Source organism: Nicotiana attenuata, unplaced genomic scaffold (genome assembly GCF_001879085.1).
Source record: "Nicotiana attenuata strain UT unplaced genomic scaffold, NIATTr2, whole genome shotgun sequence".
NCBI classification, from domain to species: domain Eukaryota; kingdom Viridiplantae; phylum Streptophyta; class Magnoliopsida; order Solanales; family Solanaceae; genus Nicotiana; species Nicotiana attenuata.
Window position 1 is genome coordinate 96,610 of NW_017672596.1, and position 18,056 is coordinate 114,665.

General features: G+C 35.7%; 2 protein-coding genes across 2 annotated transcripts; one reads left to right on the top strand and one right to left on the bottom strand.

Annotated features, from left to right (window-relative positions):
* The first annotated feature begins 10,142 nt into the window (after window positions 1–10,142).
* Window positions 10,143–10,634, top strand: LOC109213799 (lachrymatory-factor synthase-like). The gene has a single exon (XM_019377628.1). The coding sequence runs from the start codon at window positions 10,143–10,145 to the stop codon at window positions 10,632–10,634; it is 492 nt and encodes a 163-aa protein (XP_019233173.1).
* Window positions 10,635–11,587: 953 nt separating this feature from the next.
* Window positions 11,588–16,192, bottom strand: LOC109213802 (monoacylglycerol lipase). Its single transcript, XM_019377631.1, has 7 exons — window positions 15,413–16,192; window positions 14,783–14,821; window positions 14,526–14,596; window positions 13,378–13,442; window positions 13,063–13,152; window positions 12,502–12,594; window positions 11,588–12,394 (listed from the first exon to the last, which is right to left on the bottom strand). The coding sequence occupies exons 1-7, from the start codon at window positions 15,844–15,846 to the stop codon at window positions 11,957–11,959; spliced, it is 1,230 nt and encodes a 409-aa protein (XP_019233176.1). The 5' UTR covers window positions 15,847–16,192; the 3' UTR covers window positions 11,588–11,956.
* Window positions 16,193–18,056: the final 1,864 nt, after the last annotated feature.

An 18,056-nucleotide genomic window follows, 5' to 3' on the forward strand; every position in this document is an offset into this window, starting at 1 on the left:
CCAAAGTGAACCACGAAGCACCAATAAACCAACAGTGCGATATAATGGAACTATGAAACAATTAAAAATACCAATAGAGAAATAACATTTAACAAGAAGCAATTAGGCATGGAAGCATCAATAAGCAAGTAGCAATTAAGACAAAAAGCAATATATAGGGAAGCGGGGAAAGAGAACAGGCTAAACAGGTATCTTGGCGACGCATAGGTGCTCGTCACCACACCTATACGCCACACACATGATATTTCACATAGCAAGCAAGGCGGGGATCCCTAATCCCTCAATTCAAGGTTAGACCAAACACTTACCTCAAGCCAACGAGTAATTCACACCTCAAACACCACTTTATCTCTCGATTCTACCATCAATCCACTCGTATCTAGCTATTTTTAACTTAATAACATCCATAAACGCTAAAGAAATCAATTCCAATTCATAATTATAGATTTTCCAACATTTTTCCCAAAAAGTCAAAAATCGACGCCAGGCACGCTTGGTCAAAACTCGAGATTCGGACCAAAATTCGATTACCCATTCACCCCGAGCCCGTATATACAATTGGTTTTTGAATACGACCTCAAATTGAGGTCCAAATCCCCAAATTTCGAAATTCCTAGGTTCTACCCAAAAACACCCAATTCCACCATGAAAAACCCTAGATTTTATGATGAAATCTTGTAAAAAGATGAAATAGATTGAAAGAAATAAGTTAAGAATCATTTACCTATGATTTGGGGGTCTTTGGAAAATTGCCTTTTGAAGTTTAGGTTTTGAAAAATGGGAGAATGAATCAAAAATCTCGTCTAAGTCCCTTTTTGCACAGTTGCAGATGTCGCATTTGCGACCAGAGCTTCGCAATTGTGAAGCTCGCAAATGAGAATCTGCCGCATTTCTGCTACTGTCGCAAATGCGAACCTTTGGTCGCAATTGCGATGATACCCCCTTCCTTGACTACTTCGCATTTGCGAAGGTTGGTTCGCATTTGCGAACCCTGCTGGCCCAGGCCTTCTTCGCAATTACAATGAAGACCTCGCAATTGCCATGCCTGTTTGGCTCGCAATTGCGAAGCCTGATCTCGCAATTGCGAGATCAGAGGCCTGCAAAATGTACCAGATACACCAGCAATTCCCTAAGTTCTAAAATCATTCAGTAGCCTATCCAAAACTCACCCGAGCCCTTGGGGCTCCAAACTAAACATGCAGACAAGTCTTAAAATATCATACGAACTTGCTCATGTGATCAAATCGCCAAAATAACACCTAGAACTACGAATTCAACACCAAAACACATGAAATTTTCAAGATAGTTTCAAACTTCCTATTTTCTCAACCAAGGGTCCGAATCACATCAAATCACTTCCGATTATCACCAAATTTCACATATAAGTTCTAAATATTATAACGGACTTGTACCGGGCTTCGGAACCAAAATACGGGTCTGATACCAATAAGATCAAATCATTTAAATCATTGCATTTTCAGTCTTATCAATTTTTTTCAAAAATTCATTTCTCGGGCTAGGGACCTTGGAATTCGATTCTGGACATACGCCCATGTCCCATATTTTACTACGGACCCTCCGGGACCGTCGGAGCACGGGTCCGGGTCCGTTTACCCAAAATGTTGACCAAAGTCAACAAAAATCATCTTTTTAAGCCAAATGTCATTCTTTCTTAAAATTTTCACATAAAAGCTTTCCAGATACGCGCCCGGACTGTGCATGCAAATCGAGGAGAGATAAATAGAGGTTTTTAAGGCCTCAAAACACGGAATCGGATTCTAAAACAAAAGATGACCCTTTGGGTCATCACAATCTTGACCACCACACATTCCACAAATGAGATTGAATTGGTGCACATAACTCGCTCTCGAAAATATATTGATAATTTAGGCACGAGTGGTTTCCTCCATAATATATATAAGGAAGATCAAAAGTAGAATTACCAACATCAAAACTCCCATAGTTCCAAGAAGCCATGTCTCTCAAATAAAAAAAATAAAAATAAAATAAAATAAAAGTTCAAACTAAGGTTTAGCTACAACTGTTTATTATCACTAAGAAGACAAGCTTGAACAATTCCTAAGTTATAAATATTAAGATTCTTATATCTAATTAACTAACAATTAAAGTAGTAGATTAATAACGAGAGATACTAAGGGTTGGAGACAAGATTAAGGAGGTCTAGAGTTATGATTTCCCCAATTGTCGGAATCTTTCTCGATATGTCTTCTATAACTTTGCCTAATTATTCTCTATCGGTCATGAGTAATTCGAGTGTCGTAGTTCTCTCTCGAGCAACTACCATAATTTACTATACATATTCTCTCAAACTACGCTAGCTGACACTAATTCATTGCTCACTACGATCGCACCAAGATTTCGTTATCTCTAATTCCATTGTTAAACCCTCTATATTGATCTTTCACATACGTTAGGAGTGATGTTGTTCAATAACTACCTAAATGTGTATCCTCTTTTAAGCAATACACACTAAATAGGCACAGTCAATTGATGGCCATTCAATCAACAGCAACAAACACGTAGTTGAACAAGTAGAGAAATCTAAGGGCTCAATTATATAAAATCATAACAAGAATTTATCCGACAAAAGATTCCATCAAAATTCTAGTTAACAAATTAGTTATTCATAGTCATGCTAACAATCATGATAATAATTGAAAGCATTAAAATATAGATTAAGGAAGAACGAAAGAGAAAACTCTTCTGATTAGTGGCTCCAAGTGTTCTCGTAGCCTTCTTGCCTCTCCAATAATGTCTCCGCCTAAGAAATAGGTTTAGAACCCCTTTTATACATGTTGGGGGCGTGTAGGGTCGAAACTACTAAGTCCTAGCCGAATTAGGACAAAATTCGTCCTTAGCCGTCTCGCTTGGCCCCTGGTTTCAACCTGGACACCAACATTTTTCTACTTTTGTGCTTTGCTGCCCTTGGCGTTTTGGTTGGTGCCTGGCGCGAACCTGGGCACCAAAGTCATACTCCCTCCAAATTCTTCCGTTTTTACTTCAATTTGCATGCAATCTTGCCAAATCAATTCCAGTTGACTCCTACACATATAAACACCATTATTAAGCTCGGGTCACAAATATTCACACCAAGTTAATAAGATCGAGGCATAATGCAAGGCAAATTACATGCAAAAACGTGGATTTTTAGCCTAACATCAACTGCACTTGGCTAGAACATCTCCTTTTGAGTCATTTTTCTTCATTGAGCTTACATTCTCTAGCACACCTGCAATTCAACCATTTTCATTAGATTTGGAGTTAAAATCAGTATTTTCGGACTAAAAACTATAGCAAAAAGGTACTAATAAGTGGTTAAAATCCACATTTATCAAGTGACAAATTAAACGTGAGGGAAAAAGAAGAAGGTTGAGTCATTGTGTGTGACTGTTGTGCACTGTCAAACGAAAGAAAAATTGATCCTGTAACAATTAGAGCGCTAATTTTATAAAATTTGAATGGTAAAAATCAGATTAGAAAGGTAATCCACTATTATCGAATTCGATTTGTATTTCGAATATGATTTCTGTGATAAATTTAGAACGGTGACATTTAGACTTGTTGGATGTCTACAAAATTTGGGGCAATTCAGTGGATATTTGAACTGATTTTGAAAAAAAGTTGAAACTGAACATTATTAAAAGGATCATCTCTACAGCTATCGATATGTTATACACTTTTATATATTATTATGCATTGTTATATACTATTATACACTTTTATACAAGATAAATATATCATTTATATTGATATATAAATAATAATGTATAAGTGTCTATAAATACTATTGACTTTTTTTTAAGGATCGTCTCTACAGCTATCGATATAAATACGTGGGTGTAAAGTCGTGTGTTGAGCTGTAATGTTTGAAAATTCCCCAAATCTATTTGATGTTTCTGGGTGATTTATTTTAATTTTTTTTTTAATGTTCCGATAATATTGTCATTTTGCTTGGACGAGAGAAGTAAATTTCAATTGGATCATATTTGATTATGGTATATTAGTTGGCCATATTGATATACTATAATCGTGATTCAGAAGTGGAAGCGGCTATTAATTATTTCTTGCTTTAGTATGACGCTAGGTCTATTTTTTTCCCATGTTACACTTGTCCGTATAAATATTCTTCAGCATCACTTTTAAATTTTCAACTATTACCACTAATGTGGTATCGTGGGTGTGGTAGCCAGGGGCGGATACACTATAAAATTACCGTGTTCAATTAAACCCGGTACTTACGACGCGGTGCATAAATTTGTGTGTAAAATATTATTAAAATTAAAATAAATAGTAAATACGAATTCATAACTCTTAATCCTGAACCCATAGAATTAAAATTTTAAATCCGCCTCTGGACCGGTAGCCATGAAAACATAATTTCCAAGTGTTGTTGGTTCATAGAAATGTGAACCAGTTTAGATTCAACTTATATTGCGTTTGGTCGATTAGAAGAAAAATAATAACATGAAAAATAAGTTACTTTGACAACAACCTTAGCAATATGACTATTTAATTGTCATGCTTATCACAACACATTGTTTTCTTTTTAATTGGGGCGAGCCCGAATACGGCGAGAAAAGAGAAATCACACTATACTTTTTTATACTATGATATATCTGCACACTAAAAAAAAATGAAACTATCTATTTTAGCAGAACATTTTAGCAGTTTAGCATCGAATTTCTTCTATCATTAAATTAATTTTTGTTTGATAGTGTTTATCTGTAAAACGGTACAATTGAATATGTAGCGTAGTTTATACACACGTGAATTATTTTGATCCAAGACTATAAAATAATAAAGAACAAGAATTAATTAAATAAACTTGAATAAAAATACAAGCATGCTAATGGACTAAGCATTTCTGGAAGCAATGATCGATAAGAACAATATCAAGAAATAAAGAAAAAAAGTAGATTGATAGAATAAGAACAGATTTAGCTTTTGCGTACAGAATGGTTTTTTGTGCCTAATTGATACAAATTCTCTTATTTATAGCTCTGTTCGGAGAGACAAGATTCTCAAATCAAACTCTCCTTTAATGAGAATAAAACCCCTCCTGATGCATAACGGTTGATCATTAATACAGAGACTCTTTGTAACGATTGTTCATTAAATATTGCTGTCTTTTTCAACCGATATCTTTCTTTCAAATCTTCGTTCTCGGTTCCATTGCCTTCGGAACTTAATCAGCACCGGTCACATATTTGTATCTAGTATCAATTATTTGCTGACTCATATGATATTCGGGAAGTGAAACGTGTAAAATATTTAGGGGATGAAGTAATATCTTTGTTAGTGTGGTAAATAGTGCTTGTCATTATACTCATAATTTTTAGGCGTGTAATGTTACACTAATGTGAGATATGAAGGGAAGGACTCTGAACGTTGAAGTTTTGTGTAGGAACAATAGCTAAATAAGTATATAACAAAATGAGATCTAGCTATATTTCCAGGGTTCTTGTCAACATCCAGCATAGGTAAATTTGCGATTTATAGTTTCAGAAGGCCATAAGTTCAGTTGAACCTATTCTACGTACGGTAATGTTTATTCAATGATTAGTTTCAGGCAAAAATATTCATATTCCTTCTTGTTCCATCCATTCACTTTTACTCGTTAAGTGACTTTATACGTCCTTTAAGAAATAAAAATTATAACATATATTTTACCGTATAACCTCTAATAATGATAGATATTCTCAATAATTGACACAATCGGTCTCCTAGGGATCCTTGGAAATAGGAAGTGTAGGAGTGTATGTCAAAGGTTGTCTCGTGTCTGGAGCAACGCATGTGAGACTTCTGAAACAAAATATATCTGTTGATTCCTCTGCTCAAGGTTTATTTTAGTTTTGTTTTGCTTTTGCATAAAATAGAATCTCTGAACTTTCTTTATTTTTTCTTTTTTGAATTTTAGCACTAAAAGTTTCAATTATTCTAGAATTGTTTATGGAGTTATCTATCCCCCATACGAAGTTTGCTATAAAATTAAGGATTTAAGGCAATAACACTTTGAGGATACGACGTTTATTTATACTATTGAAGAACTCCTTGGTTCTCACATTCTATGTACTGACAAAAGTTAACTTTACATGGAAGAAACTTATCCCTTTAAAATACACCAAGTCACTGTCATTAGATACTTTTACGAGGTCGTGTCAAGAATTAATAAGTCATCACAATTAAACAATTGATCGCTCCATCTTTTTCATTCTGTAAATTTGTCCTAGTAAGTGCACTTTCACATTATTATTATTATTATTATTATTATTATTATTATTATTATTATTATTATTATTTAAGTGCTTTCTTTTAGCCACACAAAGGCTCAACAGCTTACGAACTTCCCTTAGAGGGAAATGATGTCTCCATTCTCATGATCAATTACGATTTAAACAGAAAAGATGATCTTACAAAAGATCCTTTGTGTTTTATTTATCCATCATTTTTATTCTACTATTTTCAATTCATCTTCTGGGAAAAAAAAATTATATAATCAAAATAATACACAATCCTGTGAAATTCCACAAGTGGGGTCTGGAGAGGTACGCAGACCTTATCCCTACCCTGAGTAGAGGCAGAGCTAGGATTTAAATCTTGTGAGTTCGGTATTATAATCATTTTAAGTTACTGGATTCTAAATTAATACTTTGTATGTATTCAATGAATTTCTTAAGACTGAGATAGAGTTAGAACAAAAGCTACTGGGGTCGGCCGAACCCGCATTCCACACTCTAGCTCCGCTCATGACCCCAGGGAGTAGAGAGGTTGTTTCCGAAAGACCCTCGGCTCAAGAAGACGAAAAGAGAAAATATATCAGTACCATCAACAGAAACCATAGAAATAATAACAACAACATAAGAACCAGAAAATAGATGAAAAACAATAGCAAATAACAAGTAAATAAGGTTCGATACTATGAAAAACGAAAGAATAATGTGAACACAATATAAATCACACTAGATGAATTATAAAATCAAAACTAGCCTCACAGAACTAGCCTCACACCTATTTGAATGAATTATAAAATCAAATCTCCCTTTCTTTATTGAAATCATTTCTATCCACAGAATACTGAAGAACTAGTACTCAATTAGCCCCTCCCTCTCTATATATATATATGCTACTGACACCTTTAAATATTCCATGAGTTAACATATATAGATAAATCTTCTTTTAAGCCACCAACACCATCCAAATTAAACTACCACAAAACTAAAAGGAAAATGGAAATTGATGATACTAATTATGTCTGCCGCTTAGCTGTGGCCTGTGGGGCATAGTCTTGGCTGCCCACAGCAATCCAAGAGACAATTCAGACCAGACATTACATGAGTTCTGCTAAAAAGGAATTTAGCTGTGTGGAGCATAGTTTTGGCTGCCCAAAGTCCTAAAAGAGACAATTCAGACCAGACATTAGGTAGGTATTTGGACATAAAAATTGTAATTTTTTTTGAAAAAAGTACTACGAGTATTTGGAGTTCAAATCTAAAACTATGTTTAGACATTCATTTCACTTGAAAAAATATTGCAGTTTTATGAGAGTTAAAAAGTTTTTTCTGAAAATTTTGAAAAACTCATTTTTCGAAAAAAATTCAGAAACTTACAAAATTTTATGGACAAGGACATTTATTTAAAAAAAAATAAATAAGATAAACAAACGGGGCCGATATAACTTCTGCACTGCTAAAAAGGAATTTTTGGACAAAGTTATCATTTTAGCCTTCAGATATATGCCCACAATCTACTGGACCACTACTTCCACTGGCAACTACAAACAAATTCCCTCATCAAAAGGTCTCCTCCTCCATCCCCATCTTAAATTAAAGGGAGAAAGGTCAAATTATCCCTATATTATCGAAAATTAGTTACGTTTATACCCGTTTTTACTTTCAGTCCAAATATATACCTACTGTTAAGAAAGTAGGTAAAAATATTTCCAACCCTAACGATTGTCCATGACTCAGCAACTAAAATGACACGGTGGACTCCATGTCACTATTAATTTTCCATCTGTAATAATAAATAACTAAACCCACTAATAAAAAAATACCACGTAATTCTCTCTTTCTCATATTCACTACCATTCATAGACGTTATCTTCATCCATGTTCTGACCACCGCAACACCTTCTTCAAGTAGGTTGATCCACACTTCTCACTAAGTCGTGAATTCCATTCAGAAACATAAGCCCCTTTTTTCAATTTCAATTTCAGTTCATATGTGACAATTTCATCGCAACCTCAATATCGAACCTGCACTTTATATTGGACGTGTCACTGATATTTGGGTCAATTGAGGAGCTTGAGGTCATGATTTAATTTTTTTCGGTCACTAATAACGAGATGGATCGAATCAAAGTTTGAAGAACAGCCGGAACCACCATTATCTTCAACTTTCATCCTTGATTCATACAGTGGTGGGCCCCCCTTTTTTCTTTTCTTTTCTTCGCATTTTCTTTATGATGTGATTTCATCCACTTAATGTCTCTGTAATACCTCAATTGTAGTACCATTGATTTTTTTTTGGTTCGCGGATGAAGGTTGGTGTGAAAATTGTATCGTTATATTGAAGCTTATTCTGGTCTAGCTATGGTGTTTGCAAAAAGTTCTAAAATTAGGGGGTGTTGCCACATGGTGAAAAAGAGGCAGCAGTTCTGTGTATTGAGAAGGTGTAGGTCTAGGAGGTGTTTATGGTGGAGATAGACTTAAGTGATGTTTATGTCTACACCTAGGTATATCAATAATTTGTAGCGGAGCCAACACCATTTTTTTCCGGCGAAATTTTATTACTAAAGTATGATAGTAGAGTCCAAGAGAGAGAAAGTGGAGGGATTTTAATGGTAGGGAAAACGATAGAGAAAAAAGAAAAAAGGAAAAAGAATAAATATTTAGAATGAAAAAGATAATTACATGGCACTTTTAATTGAGGGGTCCCTTACCACAATGGATCGAAAGTAGAAACAAGTATAAATATGACTAATTTTCGATAGTATAATGACAAATCTAGCCTTTTCCCAAAATTAAACCCACGCATCACGTAAATTTAAGTAGATAAATCTTGAATTTTTTGAAAGGAGCCACGACATTATAACTTTAATACTCTTTACGTCCCATTTTTTATATTAGTCCCATTTTTCTTTTACACATCCTTTAAAAAATATTTATATGGATAGTATTTTGAATATTTTGCCCTCTTGTTAATTTCCAAGGGCCAATAATTATTGAAAAGAAACTACTTTTCTCTTTGGCATGTGAACTCACAAAATCAGCCCATTGATGTAATTAATACAAGTGTAAAATGAAAAAAAAATACTTAAGTTTATCTTGGTTAAATAAAACGATAAGTAAGGTAAGTATTTTGAGACAAGTATATTCAATAAGGACAAGTATTTTGGGATGGAAGGAGTAACGTTTAGAAGTTAGATTTATCTATTTTGGAAGTGATGTTTCACTTAAAATCTTGAAATTGAAAAGAAACCACAGATTTGAAAAAGAAGCCATATATATCATGAATAATTTGGTTGCCAGGTATCATAAGTTTGGCTGTTAACACAAATTTAGATCTAAAATGGACAGACAAAGTACCTTAATATAAATATTTTAACCGTCCATATATAAAAATATGATAAATTTTTTGATCAACCGACATTTAGGGATCTTTAAATCTGGTTTAGTCTAATTAAATACACAACTAGGCACTAATGACACCCCTTAATTTAATGTTCTTGATTAGTAGTACGCAAATGGTTTTGCTTTTTTTTTTTTTTTTAAAAAAAAAAAAAAAGAAGGGCAGCCTGATGAACTAAGCTCCGGCTATGCGTGGGTCCGGGGAAGGGCCGAACCACAACGGTTTATTGTACGCAGTCTTAATTACTCTGTATTTTTACAAGAGATTGTTTGCTCGAACTCGTAACTTTCTGATAGGATGGCAACAATTTTACTGATTACACCAAGACTCCCCGTATTTTTCTCTTCTTTAAGCATGTTGAAATATCATATTCAGTTAAAGGTCACAATCTCCTAAATATAAATATGACAAGCTGGTGGTAGTGCTAATCTTTGTACCAAAAAGGTCGTTTTCTTCTTCTGCTTCATTTTTTCCTTCTTTTTGACTCTTCCATGGCAGCCCAACAACTGTCCAAATGGGAAGGCAAAGCCATTGCAAATCTTAAAGGTCCAAAAGCTGAACAAGTATGGCCTCTCTTTGAAGATTTTTTCAACTTTCAAAAAGTATTACCTACCATTGACACTTGTTACCAAGTGAAAGATGGACTTACCCGTTGTTGCGCTAGAACCTTGCCACCTTCATCCGACGGTGGAGAATCGATCATCAAGTGGTGTCACGAGAGGTTGTTGGCCGTTGACAACATCGAACGGTGTCTAACCTACGAGGTGTTAGACAATAACATGGGAATCAGGTCGTATGTAGCTACGTTTAAAGTATTGTCAATATCGGACGATATTGATGATCATGAGCTTGGGTGCCAAATTCAATGGTCGTTCGTTGCTGATCCGATTGATGGGTTGACTTTGGAATTTTTCTTGGGCTACGTTGACTCCTCCCTACAAAGCATGGCTGAAAATATTGAGAAAGCTTTAGAATCTACTTAGGTTATTTTGGTAGCTCAGAAAGCTTATGAGGCTATGTTACATATGAAAAAGTAAATAAATACCTAATTGTGTAATGTTTCACTTGGACAAGTAGTGTTACTTTGAGAATCTTCTAAGGGTAAGATTCGATTCTCGTCAAACTCTTTCCTTCCTCTTTGATCCACCCAGTTCTGTTTGAAAGTTCTTGAGCAGACAAGAAGCATGCGAATTTGATATGCTTTATAATTGAAAAAGAAAGAAAATTAATTTTATTAAGCATTTCACAAAAAATACTGGAGTGAGAGAGTGGTGATGTTTTTATGACATGTTCCATTGTCGATGACAATGAGTAAGAATTATAACGTATTTCTGTCAATAATAAGTATAGTCCGAAGAATTCCAAAACTGTTATACGCAAAACAGAACTATTAAGAGACACTCTAGGATAAGGCTCACTAACCTCTCCATACCCCACTTGTGAGATTACGTTGGTGTTGCAATTTGTGTTTTCTAGTTCCTAAAATCAATTGGAACTTACTAGCTACACTAATTACTAATAGAAACAGTATATGTATATATATTTGACAAATTTATTAAACAAAAATAAATACTGGTAAAATGTCAATGGGGACAAAGTCAAACGACATGACAGCATCTAAAGTGTATTAATGTTTTGTTTTTTTCTTCCATTTGGATTATGTTTAACTATTCTAAAAGGGAATTTCACCCCATTATGCATCTTTCAAAGTTTTAGAGTCTAGACTGTCTAAATTATGATCACATTCAGGATTTCACCCCTTGTGGTGGTCATTGCTCAAGTTTGATTTGCAGCCTTTTATGCCCAACTTTCCTAAAATCATCTTTTCTTTAGACAAGATTTAAAGAAGTGTATAACCATTATTAAAACAACATTATAGTATTTCTCAAAATCTTATGATCTGTTTCAAAGGTTGCGATAAATAACATGTCCATGGGAATTAAAACAAAGTTGAATGACGTTTACGCTTTTTCTTCAACAAACTTATATCACCCATCATGTTGCTAGCCAAAAGCTTTCACTTCAGCAGAACTTTTCTGTTGTGGAGAAGAGATTGTGTTAATAGAATACATAGTACTGGCCAAAGAGTCTATCGCGCGCTAAGCCACCGTTACCTTCCCCCCAAAAAAAGCATTGGGAGTTACCCAAGTTTTACTACTAGATATTATACAACCTTTGGATAATTGGAATCATCTTTGTGATTCCTTTTGGAGAAGCTGCTACTAAGCTGGATATCTGATCAAATAAATCATATAATAGCAGCCCTTAAAACCCCTGATCAATCAAACACTAACTATTTGCAAAGCTAGCACTGACTATACACATTTGCAAGATTGCCAGCACCTAACTTCTTGTGCATCCAGTCAATGATATCCTGAGCAATTTCTTCACGCTCGGGCTCAAACAGAAGGTCATGCAAGAACCCATCATAAAGTTTAATGTCCTTGAATTCAGAAGCGGCCTCATTGTACAGATCTTGAGAAGCCAACGGATCAGTGACTCTATCAGCAGTTCCATGGAGGACTAAGAATGGGACGGTGACAGACTTGAAATTCCGCATCAAGTAAGAGGAGATGCGCAGAATCTCATGGCCTGTCCTAACCCTCAAGGGTCCAGTATACACTAGAGGATCAGAATACTTGGCCACCAGTGCTGCAGGATCCCTTGAAACAGGAATCCCCCTTTTATGAGAACCTTTGAACTGGTACCTAGGTGCAACCAATGAAAAAATTGGTGCCACGGCCTGCATTTTGATAACGAACAGAAAATTAAAGAGTTTTCTGGGAAGAAGACATTGCTGAACAGAAAGTAACATAACCATGTAATTTCATCAAAAAGTAGGTTCCTTACAGTAACAATGGGATTTGCAGGTTTCACACGCAATGCTGGTGAAGTCAATATGATGCCCTCCAGCATGTTTTCAATGTGAGGATAAGAAGCTGCCTATGAAAGGGAACAGATTATCAGTAGCAGTGTTATCAAAGGCGAAAAGCGCAAAAAAGCTCTAAGGTCCGTTGGGCTTTAAGCGCAAAGCGAAAATAAAGCGTGGGCTTTAATGAAAAAAGGCGCAACTGGAGAAAAAGTAAAAATATGAATATGTAGTCCAAGATTAATAATTATAAGCATGAATAACAAATATATGGACAAAGAAATTGAAAAAAAAAATTATGATAAAGTGAAATATCAAATGTTGAATGTCGCATTTTCAGGATTACACTCATTGGCAAGGAAAAGCATGCCTTAGAGCCTTGATGCGACACTAAAGCGCCCACAAAGCGAGGCAAAGCGCTCAACATGTTTTGAGCCTCGCTTCAGGGCTTAAGCGCGCCTTTGACAACACTGATCAGGAGAACAACTAATGAATACTAAAGGTTTCAGAATTGTTGAAGTTACTTCACTTCAAAGCCTTACCTTTAATACCACTGCTCCTCCCGTTGAATGACCAAAGAGGAAGCATGGTACATCAGGATTCTCAAACTTGACCTTCTCCAAGAAAGCCCCCTGTATAAATGGGAGAAGAAGTTAGGCAATCTGGTGAGCCCTATGGAAGAGACTAAGACACATGAGGGAATGATGCATGTAAATGGAGATCACATCTTCAGCAGCTTGTTAATAACGAATTGATATCCAGTTCAAGAAAAAGATGTGGAACTGAATACTCAAGGCAAAGAGTTTCAGATATAAGCAGACATGGATGATGAAATATCAAAACAGGAACCAACTTACTGTGTCTGCTACAACATGGTCCAAAGATGGCACATATCCATGTAAGCCATCACTCCCTCCATGACCTGTCACATGGAGCATTTATGTCATTTGTATATAACTATTGAACAACGACTTCGAATAATAGCCCAACCTATCACAGCAATCAGTTAAGAGAAGCTTCATGTCCATGAACCCAGAAAATATAGCAACATATACTTAATGCATGCAACTCAAATCAAGGCGTTTTTGAAAGGGAAAAAAAACTTTGCGAGGTATCTGTGAGAGAATAGATACCAGCTAGAAAGAAGCATCAGTGGAAGAAAGACCACCGAGGAACTTCATTCCCCAACAAAAAGGGACCACCGAGGAAGAGATACAGTGAGAATGTTGACAGATGAAGTTATACATGCACTTCATTAAGAACAAATAAAAAGGAAGAGAAATTAGCGGAGTGAGGAAAAACAGATATTTCATTCAGTTAGCTGAGTTTGTTACACTGCACAAGCTATTATACACACAGCATACTGACATGTCTTTACACCTATGTTGCTCGGACTCTCCGAGAATGTCGCAGGGTGCGTGTCGGATTCTCCAAAAGCAGTGTATTTTTGGAGAATCCGACACGGGTGCGGCAGTATTTTGGAGAGTCCACGCAACATAGCTTTACACTATCATATATATTACATAAATGCCCTCGGAAGGTTTAAGTAAACAAGTATAGTGAGGAGAACTGATATTTTGCAGGAAGATGATGGACAACAATGGACTCCCACCTTATGATCATGGAAGGTTCGCCAGCTATATTGCTTTTCAAAGATACTGTTATGGTTTGACGATGAGACCACTGCGTTTGGAAAGGAAAGTAAAGCAAAGTAGGCCAGACAGGGAATGTGTCCCAGCTTTTTCAGGCGGGATGCGGAACTTGATAGGGAAGAGATATAGTGAGAACGACAATACTATACATGCACTCCATTAAGAACTATAAGTGACCGATTTCTCAGCCATCCTAACTACAAGGCAAGTCATTCTTAGCACCCTAAGTATGACCATTACCCTTTCACATGATTTTTTAAGAAAATCTACAGATAGGTGTTAAAGGCAGCATCAGCTGATTGACCTCTAACCAATTTAAACAGGTCTTCAAAGAAAGGGCAGGATAAAAGTACCTATCCAGTCCATTGCATACACCCCAAAGTTGCAGGAGTTCAGTTGTCTAGCAAAATGAGCATATCGTCCACTGAAAACGAAATATAAAGAGAATATTATTTTCCAGCAAGTGCCAAACCATAGATAAGCATTGTACTTTATTCAGTACTGAAGCAAGAAGGCTTAAACAACTCGCATTAGCCAAGACACCTATTCTTCTAACAGCAGCTATCCCTCCCCACCCCCCAACGACTAAAAATGGCTACCAACAATTTACCTGTGCTCATTCAGCCCGTGGATGACGATAATTATGCCCCTGAAACAAAAAACTAGCCAATAAGAAACAATTAAAGGAAAACACTGAAAATGTCACAAAAGAGATAGCTGGCTTGTAGCAGATTGGAAAAGACAAAATCAAAATTTGCAGCACTATTGCTCCTTAGATCAATCAAAGAGAGTGAATTCAGACAAAAAACTGAAAAAGAGCATCTTTAGTTCCTCTGTTAATGTGATCAAATCAAAATATGTCAAATGTGGTGAAGCCAACATAGAAATGAAAAATAGATCCATTGCCGTGTGAGACAGCTGGTGCCCAAATCAGTTTCTTTCTCAATAAATACACATAGAGTAAACACTTTGCATCTTCAAACATTTAATTTGTTCAATTTGTTTATTCCTCTCATACATTAGCTCCCCACACCTCAACACACATAGTCAACTGTGACTGCAAAATTGATAAATATTATATACGGCTTAATTCAAAATTAGTTAGCTGTATGAATCCTTAATTTTCAATTCCTCTATTCATATCTAGTTTAGATGATTTATCATAAGTTTACTTTCTATTATAAAGATTTTACTAAATAAAGTATGAAAATTAGCAAACAGAGAGGAAACTTGAACATACTTCAATTCACCGGAAACCGGGAACCACGATCGGCAAAACAAAGCATTCCGACGGACACTAAAGAACAAAGACGTGTTCCACCGGCACCGGCAACCGTCATCGCCGGTCTCATTCTCAACCACCATCTCTAACGCCTCAGCAAGCGCCCTCCTTCTCTGCGTATCCTCTTCATCTCTCCGCAGAGCAAATTTCCTCCTCTTCCCTGTCGCCGTTGACGTGGCAGCCGAAGACGGAGAAGGCGGAGGAGACGACGGCGACGTGGAAAACCGGCGTCGAGATAACAGAATTACCCAGAGGAAAATGGACTGTATGAAGATTGTTAATCGCCACAAAGTTTCGTATGAGAAAACCGAACGCCGGAGATTTTTGAATAACGGTATTATTCGTCCACTTGCGCCGGAGGTTAACTCCTCCACCGGTAACGATGATTCCATCAATAAAACCCGATACGTTGAACGAGATATATATAGAGACAAGATATGGAGATACACAGAAATTAAAAAATGAAAAAATGGGGAGAAGAAGGAATTTACAGAGGAAGTTTTGGTGGGGTATTTATAGAGAAAATGTGAAGGGGTTTTTGGACCAGAAAAGGAAACAAAAATTTATTTACAGAGAGGAGGAGGGATGAGGATGATGACTTTTTGGCTTTTGCTGAGAAGGTAAACGTTGACAGGAAGATACACACGGTTTGATTCTCTGTGGAGGCGGTACAGGGTTATATATCTAACCGACAACGTGGATGATTTTGATTGGTTGTTGGGCTAGAAAGTCAAAATAGGAAGGTGAAAAGAGGTTACACATTTGTCGCAGATTTGGAGGAAAAAGAATCGGATTTGGACAACCGATAGTCAAAAGTATTAGAACTCGTCAACGAAGAAAAACAAAAACAACTATCACCACGCTAAAAAAATTTTCAACACCGATTACACTAATTATTTAATAATTACTGAATTATTCGGTATACATATTTATTAATTTTTTCTCCTTTTATATATGTTTGATACATTGTATTAAAAATAGAATATATGATTTGTAACATAAAGTAAATTATTCTATCATAATTTTTTAAGTAAATAAAAGGTAGAAAGATGAATTTGATGATATTTCGTCTTTTTAACGTTTTATTTTTGTAAAGTTTATCTTCGTATAAGATAGTTTTCTACTTTAGATAACCGAATGGCCATGCCCATTACTGATATTAATTAAGTACTCAATATGTAAAATATTTGTAACGTAGATAACAAAGGATAAGTTACGAACATGAAAGGTAAACATGCATTACTCCGCTAATATTTTTTCTTAAGGTTAATAACTTATGTTTATTTACTACTCCCATCTTTTTAATTGTAGTTTATAGGTCTTTGTTTAATTTCTTGAAAGGGGTGAAAAGAATAATGAATAAAAAATAGACATAGTAGTATTTTGGAAAGTTCTATGCAGGGAACAGGAGATATGTTTCAGATTTTCACGTACAATGAATATGATTCTTAAACAAGAAATAGAGTTCAATTTTGTGTTATTCCCTAAGAACTTGCGGAGTAAACAAGAGTACTGCCATCCATGTGAAACACTTCCTTTTCTCTTACATTACTTTCTTGTCTTTTTTTCTTTTTCTTTTCTTAGAATACATAACAATCCAATGTACTTATAGTTTCTTCTAAATGCTAGAATTAAGAAAGAAAAACTAATTAACTTTAATGATAGCAACCATTCATGAGTTTTGCGTCTTTTGTGTTACCTATTGCAAGAAATATTACCCTTCCTCCAGCTTATCAATAATGGTATCACAAGCATTCTTTGTATAATCTTACTAGCTTTTTTTGTGGTCAAATATATATATATATATATATATATATATATATATATATATATATATATATGAGTTTGGTAACGCAGCAGCCCACTGTAAGAAGCAGCTAAGGCAAGGCAGAAATGATGAGGCAAAGGCAAGCAAATGTGCAACGGAAAGGCAGTGCGCGGGCAGACTTGTCATGGCATTGAATTGCGGCAAATGAGCATACAAAGAAATTCAACTCGAAGTACATCCGTGTACAAAAATGAAGATCACTCTTGACCCTCACAAGACTACTCTTAGCCTTAGGTTATTTTCACTCTTGAAAACAGGTTTAGAACTCTTCCTAACTCAAAACATGCACTCTTACACGTTTTCACTCTATGCCACAAAGGGAATGGGTGCTGCCCATTTATAATACATGAACCAGCCCCATTTACACAATAGTTGCCCCATTTTAGGCTTTAACACTTGCCCACTCAGCCCACTACTTTAGTTTAGTGTAGTTGACACCCCCAACTACTAGGATCATGTAAATCATGCTAAAGTATAATGGGATCATGGCCCCAAAAACGTGCTAACACTCCTGCCAGCTTTTAGGACAAAGCTAACTGCTGCCCATGTGCACAGCATGTGCCGTAACCGCCATTGACTTTGTCAATCCAAGACTTGCTGCCCAATTTCGTGCCTTGACTTGGACCAGGCTCCAATGCCATTGTATCCAGCTGCATTGTGCCACAATTTGCCTTACCATCGCCCACGAACTTGGCATATATATATATATATATATATATATATATATATATATATATATATATATATATATATTCTAGTTAGCTGCTTCTTACA

Excerpts from the sequence above, each read along its gene's own strand:
- LOC109213802 (XM_019377631.1), bottom strand. The coding sequence starts at position 15,846 with ATGGAATCATCGTTACCGGTGGAGGAGTTAACCTCCGGCGCAAGTGGA. Across the intron at positions 14,822-15,412 it reads CCGGTTTCCGGTGAATTGAA|GGGCATAATTATCGTCATCC; the intron begins GTATGTTCAAGT and ends TTTTTGTTTCAG. Across the intron at positions 14,597-14,782 it reads CACGGGCTGAATGAGCACAG|TGGACGATATGCTCATTTTG; the intron begins GTAAATTGTTGG and ends TTTCGTTTTCAG.
- LOC109213799 (XM_019377628.1), top strand. The coding sequence starts at position 10,143 with ATGGCAGCCCAACAACTGTCCAAATGGGAAGGCAAAGCCATTGCAAAT.